Source organism: Penicillium concentricum (genome assembly GCF_028827145.1).
Source record: "Penicillium concentricum strain IBT 3081 chromosome Unknown utg000002l_segment0_segment0, whole genome shotgun sequence".
Classification (NCBI taxonomy): Eukaryota; Fungi; Ascomycota; class Eurotiomycetes; order Eurotiales; family Aspergillaceae; genus Penicillium; species Penicillium concentricum.
Window position 1 is genome coordinate 2,189,170 of NW_026622755.1, and position 15,620 is coordinate 2,204,789.

General features: G+C 46.7%; 6 protein-coding genes across 6 annotated transcripts; 4 read left to right on the forward strand and 2 right to left on the reverse strand.

Annotated features, from left to right (window-relative positions):
* Positions 1–706: 706 nt before the first annotated feature.
* N7517_004401 (FHA domain protein) lies at positions 707–3,338 on the forward strand (the record flags this gene model as incomplete). The annotated part of the gene is made up of 4 exons (XM_056722131.1): positions 707–722; positions 782–984; positions 1,038–1,170; positions 1,219–3,338. 4 exons carry the CDS (start codon positions 707–709, stop codon positions 3,336–3,338), a joined length of 2,472 nt encoding a protein of 823 aa, XP_056578381.1.
* Positions 3,339–6,431: 3,093 nt separating this feature from the next.
* Positions 6,432–6,890, forward strand: N7517_004402 (uncharacterized protein; the record flags this gene model as incomplete). Its single annotated transcript, XM_056722132.1, has 2 exons — positions 6,432–6,538; positions 6,599–6,890. The coding sequence occupies 2 exons, from the start codon at positions 6,432–6,434 to the stop codon at positions 6,888–6,890; spliced, it is 399 nt and encodes a 132-aa protein (XP_056578382.1).
* A 1,396-nt stretch (positions 6,891–8,286) lies between these two features.
* Positions 8,287–8,638, forward strand: N7517_004403 (uncharacterized protein; the record flags this gene model as incomplete). The annotated part of the gene is given in 2 exon segments (XM_056722133.1): positions 8,287–8,608; positions 8,625–8,638. The coding sequence occupies 2 exon segments, from the start codon at positions 8,287–8,289 to the stop codon at positions 8,636–8,638; spliced, it is 336 nt and encodes a 111-aa protein (XP_056578383.1).
* Positions 8,639–8,666: 28 nt separating this feature from the next.
* Positions 8,667–11,203, reverse strand: N7517_004404 (Zn(II)2Cys6 transcription factor; the record flags this gene model as incomplete). The annotated part of the gene is made up of 10 exons (XM_056722134.1): positions 8,667–8,756; positions 8,802–9,072; positions 9,123–9,297; positions 9,351–9,685; positions 9,733–9,753; positions 9,808–9,925; positions 9,970–10,003; positions 10,050–10,785; positions 10,833–10,896; positions 10,945–11,203. The coding sequence occupies 10 exons, from the start codon at positions 11,201–11,203 to the stop codon at positions 8,667–8,669; spliced, it is 2,103 nt and encodes a 700-aa protein (XP_056578384.1).
* A 1,249-nt stretch (positions 11,204–12,452) lies between these two features.
* Positions 12,453–13,783, forward strand: N7517_004405 (DUF3500 domain-containing protein; the record flags this gene model as incomplete). Its single annotated transcript, XM_056722135.1, has 2 exons — positions 12,453–12,660; positions 12,708–13,783. 2 exons carry the CDS (start codon positions 12,453–12,455, stop codon positions 13,781–13,783), a joined length of 1,284 nt encoding a protein of 427 aa, XP_056578385.1.
* Positions 13,784–14,192: 409 nt separating this feature from the next.
* N7517_004406 (uncharacterized protein) lies at positions 14,193–15,006 on the reverse strand (the record flags this gene model as incomplete). The annotated part of the gene is made up of 4 exons (XM_056722136.1): positions 14,193–14,381; positions 14,445–14,735; positions 14,789–14,850; positions 14,907–15,006. 4 exons carry the CDS (start codon positions 15,004–15,006, stop codon positions 14,193–14,195), a joined length of 642 nt encoding a protein of 213 aa, XP_056578386.1.
* Positions 15,007–15,620: the final 614 nt, after the last annotated feature.

Genomic DNA, 15,620 nt, shown 5'->3' on the forward strand with positions numbered 1-15,620 from the left:
TATACGTTGAAGAAAGGGACTGAATAGTCAAAAAGATTCAGTAAGGTGATAAGTACTATATCTAGCCCGTCTGTGTCCGGTCGGAAAGTGTCGAGCCAATAAGCCAGAGTATATATGTGTTGCAATAAGCCCAACGGCGTCATTTGCTTATCTTATACTATCACTTCTCATACATACCTCATTGTTCCTGGGCTTCCGGGCAGTTGAGTTCTTAGTTTCTTGTTGAATCTTGACTTCTTAAATTCTGAATAGATTTGCCGGTAACTGAGGATAAAGTTGAGCTCTATTTCAAAGGCTTACTCCCAAACTTCTTGTCAGCGGTGAACCTAACTTCGACCTGATTCATGAATCTACCCCTCTCTCCCTTCCTTTCCTCTTCTACACCTGTGCTTTGAACTCTTCATATTCGCTATTCTGAGTTGCTTTGCTCGCACTTTCTGCAAATCTACTATCTCCCGGTTTCAACTGGTCCATGTGATCACGTTGCAGCCTGGAAACACCCGGGTAAGCTGCCTTTGTCTCCAACTTCCCTAATCTACTCCCCACCCTTCATCTCCCCATGCTTTGTTATTCATTCTACCTTGCAGTCATGATCTCTGCTATCATAAAATTCCATCTCTCAGTCTAACCATCGTCTAGAGACAAACATCTTCCTATTTCTGCTTTCCAAATCCTACACAGCACCATCGTTGATCTACCTTTCACCATGCCGGACCCACGCGGTAAGTACTTAGAACTCTCAACAGTCACTTTGCTCGCAACTAATATCTCGAATTCACAGTCACCGTGACGCTTGTCCCCCTTTTCGAAGACACCCACCCTCTACGTACCCTCACCCTCACGGACAATGACATAACCGTTGCGATCGGACGTGCCTCAAAGCGGGAAACTCGAAAACGGAGTCCTGCAGCAGAGAACGCTTGGTTTGAGTCTCGGGTCATGTCTCGTGACCATGCCTTTCTTAACATACCGCCAGACCAAAATGTTAGTTTGAAGCTCCAAATCCGACCATATAGTCAAGCTGACGTTCTTGATAGATGGTTTTCATCTCCGACTGTGGCTCAACACACGGAACCTTTCTGAATGATTCCAAACTGGTGACAGATGTGAATACCCCACTGTTCAGTGGAGATATCATCCGATTTGGTGTCGATGTCGACCGTGGCCAGGGTAAGTTCTCAATCCCAGTCCGATAATATTGGAGCTAACCAAGTACAGAAGTCTTTGAGGCCATCTCAGTCCGCTGCAAGGTTGAGTGGCTCAAAGCCCAGCGTGTGGTCATTCCACATGATGGAGTTGCTATCAAACTAGATCCAAGCCCCTCAACCAACAGTTTCTCTGTTCCCGAAGACGATAGCGATATCGAGCCTGCTGACTTCCCTAGTGATGACTCTTCTAAAGAGTCTGTTGCTCGATCTTGGGAAACTACTGTTATGCAGCCTGCGGATACATCTCTAGTCTCTCCTGTCTCGAGTGTCCAGAACGACGAATATCCAAAGGACGAACCGGAGGTCCATCCAGGACGCTTGTCTCCAATCGATGAGTCTATCACAAAAGTTGTGCCCGGCCCTACCCTACTGGTCCCGGAGCTTCTCAGTCCGCTGTCCGATTGCAATCCGGTCTCCGACACTAAACTCTCTCCTGCCAAACCGGTCTCAGATGCCATGATATCTCCCACAAAACCAGCCTCTACCGAAATTCCATCTGCCCAACAAGCAAATGACGCAAATGACCTCCCTGCAGTCTGTTACCAGAAGGTACCCGAAGTCCATTACAGCAACTGGACCATGATGCGGCCCATGTTCATGCGCCTGGCAGACATGGCTTGGGGTGAATCCAACATAATACCCGACGTTGACCACGATAGGCGCATCATCCACGCTGCACGCCGTTGTTCTCTTTCCAAAGATTCGTACTGGGTAGATGATTCCCCTAGCTTCCAACCTTGCGTTGGGACAGAAGTCCATTGGGAGCCGGACTCCGAGGAATCAGACACTTCGTTCCATCGTATGCCTGGCAGCCTTCTTAGGTACTGGTCAGTCGATAAGCGAAGGTATTGGATCATCTACGAAGAGGAAGATGGTCAGCATGTGAGCAATTTGTGGTGGATCGTTGAAAAGCCACTGGAGCTTCTCAGCGAAGATTTGAAGCGCCAGCTCGAGACTGGAACCGAGGTTGATGATTGTCACAAATGCTGGATCGTGAGGGCTTGGGAGCCCCAAATGATCGGAAATCGGTGGTGCAATGTGGCTCCTTACTGGGATCCGAATTTCGACAAAAATTGGCTCGCTGATGACGAGTCCGTTGATTCAGACGAAGAAGCCCAGGGCAGTGAGGGGTACATCTCTGAGTCAGATGGTCTGAGTGATTCGATCTCTGAGAACTACGCCCACTATCCGTATAGGATGTTCGACAGCAAATCGATTAACGGAGCTGGCAGTGAAGTGTCGGCTGAAGACTCTGAGGAAGACGACGATAAGGAAGATGATGACGAGGACTTGGAGGAAGTTGATGAGGTGTCTGATGAATCCGAAAATGACTCTGATTGTTCCTCAGATGATGAGCGTCTTGAGCACCGCATTCCACAGAAGTGTATCTATCCCCCGCTTGGTTTGGAGTATGCAAAGAAGCTTGAACGCACCAACCACACTGATGCCGTCGAAGTGTCCAAGCATGATCTCGAGGAAGCTGGCCCTGATCGACTGTGCCACGAGGCTCTTCTGGATCAGCCGCCGAACCCCACACTGAAGAGCAAACCATTGATGCCAGAGACTGCCCCTGGTATGACGAACCCAGGCGCTCGGTTCCCGACACACACTGTTTCTGGTGAGCTGCCAAGCTCATGCCAGAACAAATACCCACCAATGCAACGGAAGATTGAGAGCACCGTTGGGTTACCGTCCTTCTCCCATGAATTCGAGAATTGTTATCATGATGGACCATTCTCGACCAGTGCACCCTTGGAAGATGTTTGTGTGCCCTACCTGGCAACATCTAAAAAATCAAGTTTGAAGCGTACTGCAACAGAGATGCAATCGTCATCTCTTGAACCCAGTCTTTCTCAGGATGCTCAGCGGCTACCTGTAGAGCCCATCAGTCAGCCAGATCTCGACCTTAACACAATTTCCTCTGAAGCCAAGGATGCGATCAGCTCCGCACTTGCCGAAAATGTGTCTGCATTTGCTGAGAATGAGCGTCCCGCGAAGAGAATGAAGTCTAACCACTCAGCTTCAAAGTCCTTGGCGAGCCACGCCACCACGGCCGTCGTCAGTGCTCTGCTGGGTGGTCTCGGAACCATCGCCGTGCTAGCAGCGTTGCCCAATGAATACTTCCAGTGATCGGAATCACTGAGCTTCGGTTTCTTTTGCTCTTCGCCTTTCCATATTTTATGATTTAACGCCGAAACATGAGTTTCGGCGTGATTCCAACGATTTTATGATTTCGGGATTACCCAGGCGTCCTGGCTTTGCGTGGAAGGATGGATTCAGGGTGCTTGTTTGTTTTACGCTTCCCCCGTCGCTACTGTTTCATGTCGTGGCTCCATGAGCAAGCACAGGAGGTCCTCACCCGATCACTGCCGTGTTGACCATAGGAGCCGCCACGGCTGGGCGTTTTATTGGTTGGTTAATTTGTTTCTTCGCCATTTCTTTGATTTTTTCCCTTTACCGTGGCCACACAACCATTAGCTGGGTCAGCTCGAAGATGGAACGCCACATAGCGCCTTATTCTTTTCCATATGATAGCTATGCAGATCGTAATGGAGAATGACAATCCTTTATTTTTGACTATGTATCATGTAATCCCGGCACCGGGGCCTGTCAGGTACCGATTTTGGGTATTCTTGTAGTCTCATTTGAATATGCACCGTGATATCATTCCACTGTTGCCGGAGGTCAGCATCTACCTGGAATGTGAGTTCATTTTATGCTTCAAGTGATCTTTTAGGTGCCGATTTTCGGAGACTCATATCTGATGTTCTACGTGCTCGATCTTTTATACTGCATATACAACGTGTATCCTTAATCCACAGCAAAAGAAGCTATTCATCTTATTTTCATAGAAATGAATCACAGCATTCCCACAGGTAAAAAAAAAGGGTGACCCAGACTTGTTGCATCGACAATGGGAACTGGGCTGCAGGTATCCTATAGGTTCATATCAGCTGACTTGCAATTGAGTCTTTTTTTCCCATTCAAGTGCAACCTCATGTTACTTGCTTTTTTTCCCTCTCGGCATCCTCGGGGTTCAACAGTGACACCAATCGCCGAAGGTTATTTACAAATGTTCTGGTTCCAGGACCTTCGGAAGTCTCACATGGCTTAAGACATGGAAACTTCTAATAATTGACGGGACTTGCCGCTCATGCGAAGTCTCGATTCCAGCCCGAGTTCAAATTTTGGACTATGAATCCTGGACTAGCGCGTGATTGGAAGTGACTGGCTGCAGGTTCCCTAACAGCGAACTGGTTGAACGAGAAGTTTGAACTAGCTGGTTCCTACAGCATCAGAGGCTGATATTTTCCTTTGTACAAATCCACAGCCCCCCTCCAGTGACGCGCATACCCGTTGCTTCTATTTGCACTCAACTTTAGCTTACATTGTTATTTTGGCAGACCGCATGCAAACTTCGAGGGTGAGATTTTTGAGCTCATGGATGCGTGTCATTTCCACATCCAAGTCTGCATGTGACCAATCTGCAGAAGCGCTTCAAGTCAGATACAATGGAAGAAGCCAAACGGCTGCAAGGATCCTTGCAATGTTGAGATGAGAATGTCAAAGGGGAAGATTTTCTCGGTCTTTCCCCCCTGTCTTTGCAGCCCCCCTCCACGGTTACCTGCTTGAGCGATGTCACATCCACGGCGCTTCGGGCTTTCGGCTGTGAACTTGGACTTGCCATTGGTTGTGAGTCCAAAGTTTGATTCCTCCTTCTATCTGCTTATTGGTTGCTCACACCTCTCACAGAGCTTTCTTTTCACCTCTCATTACAGCTGCAGCTTTTTCTTTTCTTTTTTTCAGAATCTTTATGCCCGCACCACATGCACCTGTCAGTTGCATCCGCTCTCTCCGGCTGTGCTTATCGGAGATTGTGCTTACGACGCAATATTATCAATGTGATATGCGGATTATGGAGATCATTGCATCGGTTTGATCCCTGCACAAGATCGTCACTGCGCATTTTTCTTACTGCTCAATACACCTTGACAGCACTCGGTAGAACCCCTGGAACTACACACCGTTCCTGATTGGGTATATGTTAGGCGAACCTCGGTGACCGTCTGACTGTCAATTCCAACTTCCATGCATGATGCTTTACCCTTTACCCTTTTCGGTTGAGATGGAAAGAACATCTCAGGAAAATATGACAGCTGAGAGAGACCCAGAGAAACCATCGGAAATCCACCCAGCATGGCCTTGTATCATCTATACATCATTTCGGAGATCAGATCATAGTGGCATGGTCCAATGCAGCTATCCGTGGTTGGAATTTCACACCCCATACTCGTGGACATGTCGACAGTCCTGACCCATGGGAAAATGGTATACCAGTTTGTGCGGTCAAGATCTTGTTCGTGTCACGATGTGGCGGCCATGCTGCTGGGACATCTTTTCCGCTGCACATGAACGACTGCCTGCCTAACACTAGATCAAGTTTGATTTGCCAATTTGGTGGCATTTTAGTTTCACTGCATGCATTCTGCTCTAAAAATCATCTCACAGAATGATCCAGCGAATGAACCCTTTGCAAACGTAGGCCTGGTCGTATGGATCGAGAAACACCAGAATCCCCCACCAGCTCCTGTTTCATAAACCCTGCATTTCCGCTGCTGGGCACCTTAGCTCGACAGGTACAAGCACCTGGACAGCTGGGGTCGACAACTCAGCTAAGTCCAGAACGGCTTTTTGTGCCGTTTTCTTCTCATGTTGGATCTTTTTCTTTTCTTTTTGGAATTAACCGAAGGATTCGATTGAAATGAATATGGGCAAATGAAATATCCATGTACATCATGTACCTGGATAACTGTCCTATCACTGTCCCTCTCTCTGTCCTGCTGATCATCCCGGACTCAATCTCGATTCCCGTCATCAATTCCACGCTCCCTTGTGCATATCGCATATGTGACACTTGGAAAATCTTGGAAAGTTCGTTGGTGGTACTTAATTTTTTCCTGTATAAGAAATCCGTTGTTTCTCCGTCTATCATCTCTGCCTTCAGTACACTTTGGCACTATTGTCTTCCTTTGTTCCCAACTACTCTTTCTGGATTCACAGTATACTCGATATTCTTTATTGATAGTTTTACCCCTGAGAGAAAGGAAGAATACCACAAAGCCTGCACTTTATATCAGGTAGATCTTGATCATACTTCACTCTCTACATTCACATCATTTATCTTTCAATATTTCCCTTGTCTATACCTCTATCTCCATTACAATGGCCAGTTCCACCCAGTTCTTACTCAACCTTGACCCCGAGCACATATCGTGCATCGGAGGGCGGACGGTAGTCACATGCAAGGGTTGCGCTGGGAACGCCCCGAGGTATACAGCCTAACAAGCACCCTTTACATCTACATCCCAACAAGCTAACACAATTCCCAGAGGAGCAATCTGTCTCAGCTGCAACGGTCGCGGCTTCAACATCTTTGTCTGTGCACACTGCAACCCCGCAGCTGCAGCTGCCGCAGCCAGAGCAACGGCGAACCCCACAGCTGCATCTGCAGAAACACCCGGTTCCTCGGCACCTTCATCTCCGGGCTCGCTAAGTCGCACCCCGTCTACTTCGCATCCGGATCCAAGCGTCGCTCGATCGTACGCAAAATATGGTGATGGTCATGATAATACGAGCTGTGGATGGATTGATAGCAATATGAATAAGTCGCGAAATCCGTGATGTTGATTACATGCATGAAGGGTATCGGATACACAGAGAACGGGTCTGGATATCTCATGGCTCGATCATCTCACAGTCTGTCGGTTCTTCGGGGTGTTATTCTCCACTTGATCTAGACGGTGGAATGATCAAAATCCAATCCTGTGATGGAATGCCTCGTGGTAAAGGAATAAGACTGCGGCTTATGGGGATTGGGAGGGGTTTTGAGGTCTGATTTTATGAAACGTACGTGATATGACTGCCACCTGGTTGTGGCTTCGTCTTTGGGATCTTCTTTTGTCTCTTGACCTGATTTTTATGTTTCATCTCTTGGTTTCTTTTTGGGTGATCTACTCAGGTTGATACAGTGTTTTTTTTGTCTTTGGCTACCATGTTATTATGTACATACTATTTCCTTCCTTTGGCGAAAAAGGTAGATATCATGCTGTATACGAGGAGCAACTACTGCTTTTAGCTCAAGGGCATTTTATGCGTAAGATTTCGATGTCTTCCGCGTTAGATACCGAAGGTTAGATATGAGAAGTCTCCTAGTTCTGATAGGGCTTATAACTGTCTCCCTCTTCTTTTGGATGAATTAGGGGTTGCATCTTGTTTTCCTAAGATCTAGCAATGTTACAGGTTGGGAGGATGATGGCGTGGATAAGAGATGATATAATATGTTTTGTCATTCCTTAGTATCAAGATCACCCTAAAGCTCATAAAGTCAATAAAGCTGTAGTCTCTGGAGGCCTCTTTCAGATGCAGGCTTAACGTAGTCAGAATCCTGAAAGTGTGGGCCCTTAGGGTTATGTCCAAGTTACAAAATATGGCAACAAAGGTTTGTTCGATATTTAACTTGACTTAGGATTTCTACTCCATTGATCTTTCATCTTACATCCATCCTTCATATTTCAAAGATTTCAACCCCTGTCTAGGGCACCATCGTGAACCATCCCTAGCAGTTGTACTTGGCTGCGGAGAACGACGCCCTCATACGCTCGAAGAAATGAAGGTAAGTTGAATCTCAGGCTCATCATCTCCCGTGTTCTTTTATTTATCTCAAGCCTATTTGCCTTTTTATAATACGCCCTCACATCCTCCACGCGGTTAACTTTAAACTGTGCTCAATTCTTTTCTGGGTCTCGGCTGACCTCGTCTTGCATTATAGAAAGTCATTTTTGTTGATACTATCCTCACTCTGGTGACAACTTTTCTGTCTCAATTGCGTGCAATCTGATTCACTTTTTATCTTCCCGTGCACTTATCCTTTTCTCCAAATTTTTGCCACTGACTGAGCTTCGGAACCCTTACCACTGCAATCTATTTCTCAAACCCAGCACTCCCAGCGAGAAACACAGCTTACATCTTGCAACTTTACAATATTTCACTGTAATTGGAAGCACTCGACCATATCATCATGGCCAAATCCGTGAACCCTTGGTCCGCTTGGTTCACCAGCCCTGCAAACCCATGTCTCAAGATTAAGGAACTTTGTGCTGCGGACTCTCGCACAAAGATTGACACCCAACGGGAGAAGACCACATTTGCTTGTCGAGAGGAACACACTGTCCGCGTTGGGTTCTCGTTGATTTTCGAACACGAATATGCTACCCGAAAAACGGTAGACGCTGAAACAAAAGAGCGCAAGGAAATTCAGACACTCATGAAAATGTTCACGCTTCCGTCCAACGATCGATTTCATTTTGCCTATACGTATATAGCTACCATAGGTAACAATAGTATGTTCCCCTATAGGTATAAATGTATAAATAAATATCCCCGGGTGTATAAGGTCATTCATTCATCCAGCATCGGGAGCCCTCCGTCAAAGAGGCGGGCAATTCCCTCGAAAGAATATCCTGGCAAACCAAAACCATAAGCCCATTCCTATATGGTCAGTAAATCTTACGAAAACAGGACGAATACACATACTGGTACTTCAAATGCTTGTCCCACCTCAGGTTGGGAAACTTCATCCTCCCCAGATGGCTGCGAGGCTCTAGATGCTCTGAAGTCCCTGAGGTACTGTCTGATAATCTCAGCCGACTTTCGAGCTATTGCAGACTCATCCATGGCTTCTAAAATCTCCACGCCTATTTCCACAGATCGCAACAAAGGCATGGTTTCAGCGCACATGCCGAGCTTGGACATTGGAAGGAGGAGTGTTGATATAGCGAACATCACGTAGGTTGTGTTATACCACCTAAATAGTTCTAAGTTAGTAAGGCAACAATAATAACCGAAGAAACATACCAGCAGCGGAAAAATGTGTGAACTCGGTAAATGTCATGAACCACTTGGAGAGTCTTCATAGCGGAGTCCAAACACTTGTTAAAAGTTTGGTCTAATTCGTTTGGAGCGTGTCGAAGTTTGCGCGCAAAGTGACCTAAAAAAGGCCTGAAGAGCAACATTTTAACATTATAGTACCCTACACTCGTTAGTCAGGAGTTGAGAGCCTTGGGAGTTCCAGAGATAACATACTAATTCCCAAAACAAGCCGTTGTCTTCGTGCCCACTTCGGGTCGCGTAGGGCACTACGAGACATTCCATATCCGTCAATATCGGGTTTGATCATTTCTGGAAGCCTCGCTAGCCAGCGATCCATTTCCATTTCGATCTGCAGAGCAAGTTGTAACTTGTCCTGCAATGAGATGCGAGAATGGTAGATCTGGACAGATATTTGTCGAATGATCTGCGCAAGATCAATCATCCATGGGATAATGGCAAATTCAGAATCGTCGCGTGGTGGAATGCTGCGGTTATGATATTCATCCATTCCAAGGGTATCCGGTCGTCCAAATGAAAAGCTCATCTCACTAACTCATCAGTACATAGTATCAATGATGATTCAAAATGTACTTACATTTCTAGAGAGAACAGACCCCTGTCACCTCGTTAGAGCTGTAAATTTATATCGGAACACAGACTTTCGACATACCACCAAGTTTTTGAGATCCAGCCAGAACGCTGCTTGGTGTCTCCTGAACATGGGATCTCTCGATTGAAGCCAGCAGAAAGACATGTCCGTACTGCGAGGCCAAGATACATGTATGCCACTTTTTGGTTAGATTTTGAATCGAAAATTGGAATGAATACTCACAATTCGGCTTGAGCTCATTTTGACAAACTTTGGCCTGCCCAAGTTAGCTTGCAATCACTCATCGGGAAATATTCACACACCATCATATAAAGACACTGAACAGTTTCAAGGTCGTTCGAAAACCGCAAGTGGTTCAGGTATACCTGCGCCTCTCCAAACAGCTTTCGGCTCCATTCATATCGATCCAAGCCGGCTATGGTATCTTCATCCCATACGCGCACCAAAGACCCAAGTGAGAGAAGACTGAGGTATAGCGCGACAAAACTCGGCTCAGGCGTGCGTGATCGGTGAAACCAAAGATCGTTAGCGCGCGCGAAAAAGTCATCTTTATCAACGAATGGATGGATGAAATGAATGCTCTCAAAATATCCATTCATAAAAACATGAGCCTGGGCGAAATAGTAGTTTTTCTGTTCAATTGACGTCTGCCCCAGTCCAGCGGCGCATGAAGGAGAGAAGCTTGGACTATGAAGCGTTGATATGATTGAGTAATCAGCTGCACGAGAACAAGCCTCTTCTTGGCCTTTGGGCTCGTGCGCTTTCTTCAGATGGCCAATGGCTGCAGCTGTGCACATACCACTATGGGATTCAATGCCATTGGTGTGATTGACCTCGCTAATCTCATCATCTACACTTTCTGTAGATATTTCGGGGGTCTCTGATTTTTTCGCAACCCCCCGTGGCGTGGAAGAATCCCGTATAGAGCATGGTGTTTCAGCTGCTGGTAGATTGGGACCTCTAGGGGAAGCCTTAGTCTCCGTATCACGCAGCTTCGAGGTCAGCTCTTCCACCTTCTTCTCAAGTTCGATGATATAGCTATAAGTATTAGCAAGCACAGTAGATATGCTGACTGAGTGACCTACTCTGCAGAGCGGCTACTTTCACGTTCTCGGTAGTTGCCTTGATATACGCAAGCCAGGTCGCTTTCTGTAATTGTCAGAGAATATTTGATACTCCTGTAATCTGATCACTTACTTTTACAATGCAAACATGGATATTGCTCGTTGCACTTATACTTCTTTAGCCTGCATCTGTCGCAAGCTTGAGTCGCCCGCGGCCGTTTGTTGCGCTTAGAAGCCGGCTGGTCGACTTCGGGTCGGTGGGTTGGAGACCCGAGATTCTGCATCATCCAGACATTCCCCAATGGGCCCCAAACGTTATAACGATGTTGAGCATTGCGCCTACAGTCTCGGCCGACAATTAAGGGAAGCCGGTAATTCCGGACCGGCTTCATTCCACGTGACCGGGGAAGTATCCGGGTTTATATCAGGAATCATTCTCGCGGTCCACGAGTAGCACTGGTTCCCATTCTATAGCTTTCACAATCACTGTGACCAAGCAGACATGGGCAGGGTTATAGTAGTGGGAAATGGGGCATCGGAAAGAACAGCGCCACTTGTGAATATAGCCATCAATACACGAGTTTCTTCGCAGATGTCAAGAGTATGAAACACGCTTTTGCTTCTTGGGATTGTAATGCGTTCACCCTCTAATTGAGGAATTGCATATAGGACATACTTGGGTGATTTGTGTAGTCCAGAGACATTGTGAAGTATGAAGGGTGGTGTTTTAGATGATCATGGTGATGTCTGAATTTTTGAAGCTCCAAGGAGGAAGCATAATACGGGATTCCCGAAATACGAGAATATGCTTCGATGGACAATCCCTCGGAGCATCCGAGTTCTCGAGGCAAAGCGAGTTGCGGTCAAGCTTATATCCACGGCATGTTTTCTCGGACGATAACGTGGGTTTTCGCCCAGTAAGCAACCAATAGCCTGATGATTTATATTATAATGTATGATAAGCATATAATTTGATCGTTGAGGTCTAGATTATGAGTTAGGGCCTGTTGGAGTTGTACCATATATATCCCAGGTTATCCTAGGTTATACATGGATAAGCCGTTTTCTCAAATTAAGCTTCTTCTTTCTCTCTGCGGTTTACCTACTTATAAAGCCGAGAAGGGAAAGAAAACATCTCAAAGACATCTAAACAGAATATCTGAAAAGACCACTGAAAAGACATCACGAGGCCCCATAAGCGGCGAACGATTCTTGTCAAGTATAAAGGATTACGATCATCTCCATCCATTTTCACCTAGCAGAGCGAAAAGCAGCAACAAAATAAGAGCATAATACTCCTTATTCTATTAGAATTATTTCTACATTTCGTTCTTTACAGGTGTATACCAAAAATATCAACTTTTGTGCTCTAATTAGGCTTATGCCCCAGCACATACCAGCCCAAAGGCTGTGGCACAATCCCAAACTCCGCATTTAGGAAACCCGACAGATATTCCCAAACCTTGATATGAAACACAGATGTCTTTTCGGTGATTCAACCCGAAGCTCTAAGTATGTAGATGGTGCGGATAAGGAATTTCCCATCCCCACGCTCGTGGGGAAGGGTGGGATGTGGGGTCTCAGCTTGTTATAACACCATTTGGACATCTCTTCTTTTATTTCTTTACATCATTTACAATTATGGCCAATGCATTAGAAAAGCCCACGGGCGAGTACCGCCAGTACCTGCCTGACCTCAGCCTCCAGCGCTTCCAGGCGATGTGCCAGCAGGATGCGCACGAGTACGCGCATGAATTTAAGACCGGACATCAGCCACCCTGGCTGCATGCCCTGTATATGCATTGGTTGGAGCTATTACAGGAGCCGTTTAAAGGCGTGACTACCGATGGTATGAACTAAACTGAAATGATACTAGAATGCTTCTAACATATATAGGAAACGTCCGCCCGGGTCTATTCACATTACAAGAAGAAGACATCCCAATTCAACAAATTGTAGATGCAGCAGAAGCTGTAACTGCCCTACTGGATGATAAGCAAAAAGAAGCCATCAATTACCACATCGACTCCCCACAATGGCGCACATGGTCGAACCCTGAGTTCCTGCTCGCGAACAAAGGCATTCGGCTCGATGAAGTCAACACCGAGACCCGGGATGCAGTGATGAATGTCCTCAAAGCAACTCTCTCACCAGAAGGCTATGAAAAGGCCGTCAACGCAATGCGCATCAATCACTTCCTCGGCGAGCTAGTCAAATCACCAGCAGTGATGAACGAATTCTCCTACAACTTCGTTCTCTTCGGCCGCCCATCAACTACCCGCCCCTGGGGCTGGTCATTCTACGGTCACCATCTCTGCCTCAATATCTTTCTGTACAAAGGGCAGATCATTGCGTCGCCATGGTTCACAGGCGCAGAGCCAAACGAGATCGATGCCGGCCCGCACGCCGGCACCCGCATCATGCAGATCGAGGAGAAGCTCGGTTTGCAATTAATGCAGTCTCTCTCGGCGGAGCTGCAGGCTTCTGCTCGTGTCTTCGTCCACATGAAGGATCCGGCCATGCCCCCCGGCCGCTGGAATAAGGATGATCAGCGTCATCTGTGCGGCGCGTACCGTGATAACCGTGAGGTGCCGTATGAGGGCATCCTCGCGTCCACTTTTAATCCCGCGCAGAAAGAGCTCATGTATGGCATCTTGGAGCAATACCTGCTTTACCTGCCGGCGAAATCGCGCGCTATGAAGATTGATCAGGTGCGCGTGCACGAGGCAGAGACTTACTTTTGTTGGATTGGAGGGTATGGGAATGAGGATCCTTTCTATTACCGTATTCAGAATCCGGTTATCCTTGTTGAGTTTGATCATCACTCCGGTGTGTTTTTGAATAATGAGGAGCCGAAGAAATTCCACATTCACACTCTGCTTCGCACGCCGAACGGGGGTGACTATGGTCAGGCGCTGCGGCCACAGATTCCGGCTCTTGAGGGACTGATTGGGAAAGAGATTGTCTGGTAGGTTGGGGCCTATCGGAGGGAATGTACTGTATGAGATGAATGATAAACCTTTTATCTACGTTGCATTGCATTTTTCTGCCTATCTTGTCAAGTCACATACACGATCCACGAAGATATGATTTGATCCATGATAATCTGAAATTGGCTGTAGATACACATGCCTGCAGAGATATATTTTATTCAACTCATTATTCCCATTAGTTCTCCCTGCCATAGCCCGGAAGGATAAAAGATGTATACAGCCCCAACGCCGAAGCACGAAATCAAAAGATAGAAAAGCGTCAACAATCTGCAACCGCCGAAATAGCAGATTTATGAGAAGTCATCAAGGACTGATACCTAGATAGGTCTCCGTCTGTTTGCGTAACGCGTGATTCGTCCAGGTGCCATGAATGCTACACAGGGCACTATCAAGTGACTTGAAACTCGTCATGATCAGGAATCAACTCGTACCCACCCTCTGAGGGTAAGACTTTGGCAGCCACAATGACCGCACCTGCGCAAAAAACACTGAAGCACCAGCTGATAGTGCAAAAGATCCAGGCCTGGTCAAGTTTCCAGCCGACGAAGAACCGGTCCTCATTATCGAATAGATACGCCTGTAAACCAAATAATTAGAATACGTCATCGTGGACCTAAATATAGGCATATTATCAACCCACCACTATCGACATGCCGGCTACCTGCACAATGGCAGACAAACCAACCATCAAACTAAGAACACTCCACCCATTTTCGCGCAGCTGTTTTCCACCAGTCAGGATCACCAGGTATGTGACTATGCTAATTCCCTGCAAAACGACAGCAAAGGACATCAAGAACCCGACGGAGCGCCACATGGAGCAAAAGTATCGGTCTTCGCCGTGGCAGTCTTCGCGCTGTGGGAAGCTCTCGCAGGTATCGGTAAGGGAGGAGCAGCGGCGATGAAGGCCGTAGGAGTAGTGGTTATCGGGCTACAGGTCCATAGTGTGAGTGGGAGCTTGTCGGTGGTGAATAAACGACGTACCTTTTCGCTATGGTAGCTGACCCATTTTGGAATGACGATCGAGGATACTGTCAAGCCAAATGCTGGGAGATTTGGTCAGTAAAACTGGATGTCTAGCTAGTCGCTGAGAGCTGCCTACAGGCCAGAAATATCATCAGCGTCCCGATGTAGACTATCGTCTTTGTAAGAAATCCTGTGTAGTTGCGATCGCTACCGCGAGGCACTAGGCGGAAGTCCATCGCTGCGGCTATACGATGGCGTGGAATGTTCACAATACTTGATAACAGCCCTGCACATCGAGTGTAGAGCAGCAATATCTTGAGAGGTCTCAATGGACCTAAGTAAGATAGAGAAAGCAGAAACGATGGTAAGGGAAGGGGTCCACAGGTGTACTAGAGTCGGCTAATCGGGTCAGATAAGGGAGATCACGCGGAGATGTCCAAGGGGAATGTAGAATAGTGTACCCTCCAGTACGAAGCAGATAACAGTTATATTGGTCGCAATAAATCGCGCTGTGCAACTTGAAATGGATCAGAAATGAAATTTCCCCGCAGGAAGAAATCAAGGAGACCTACATAACCAGTTGACGTCAGTGCGCTATCGTGACATCGAATCCAATCACCTTCTGCATGCACATAATGCTTACCGCTATATAAGACATGATAAAATATAAAAATCTAATCGCTACGCTTTACAGTATTTTCTTTTAATATCACAAAGTTTCAAGTCATCGGGGGCAATGTCTCGGAGACAACCCTTCGGAACAGACATCATCATTAGAACTAAGAGCAAGATACAGTCATAATATACACGACGGCATGTGCCATAAACAAAAGAAGAGGTCATGGCGCAA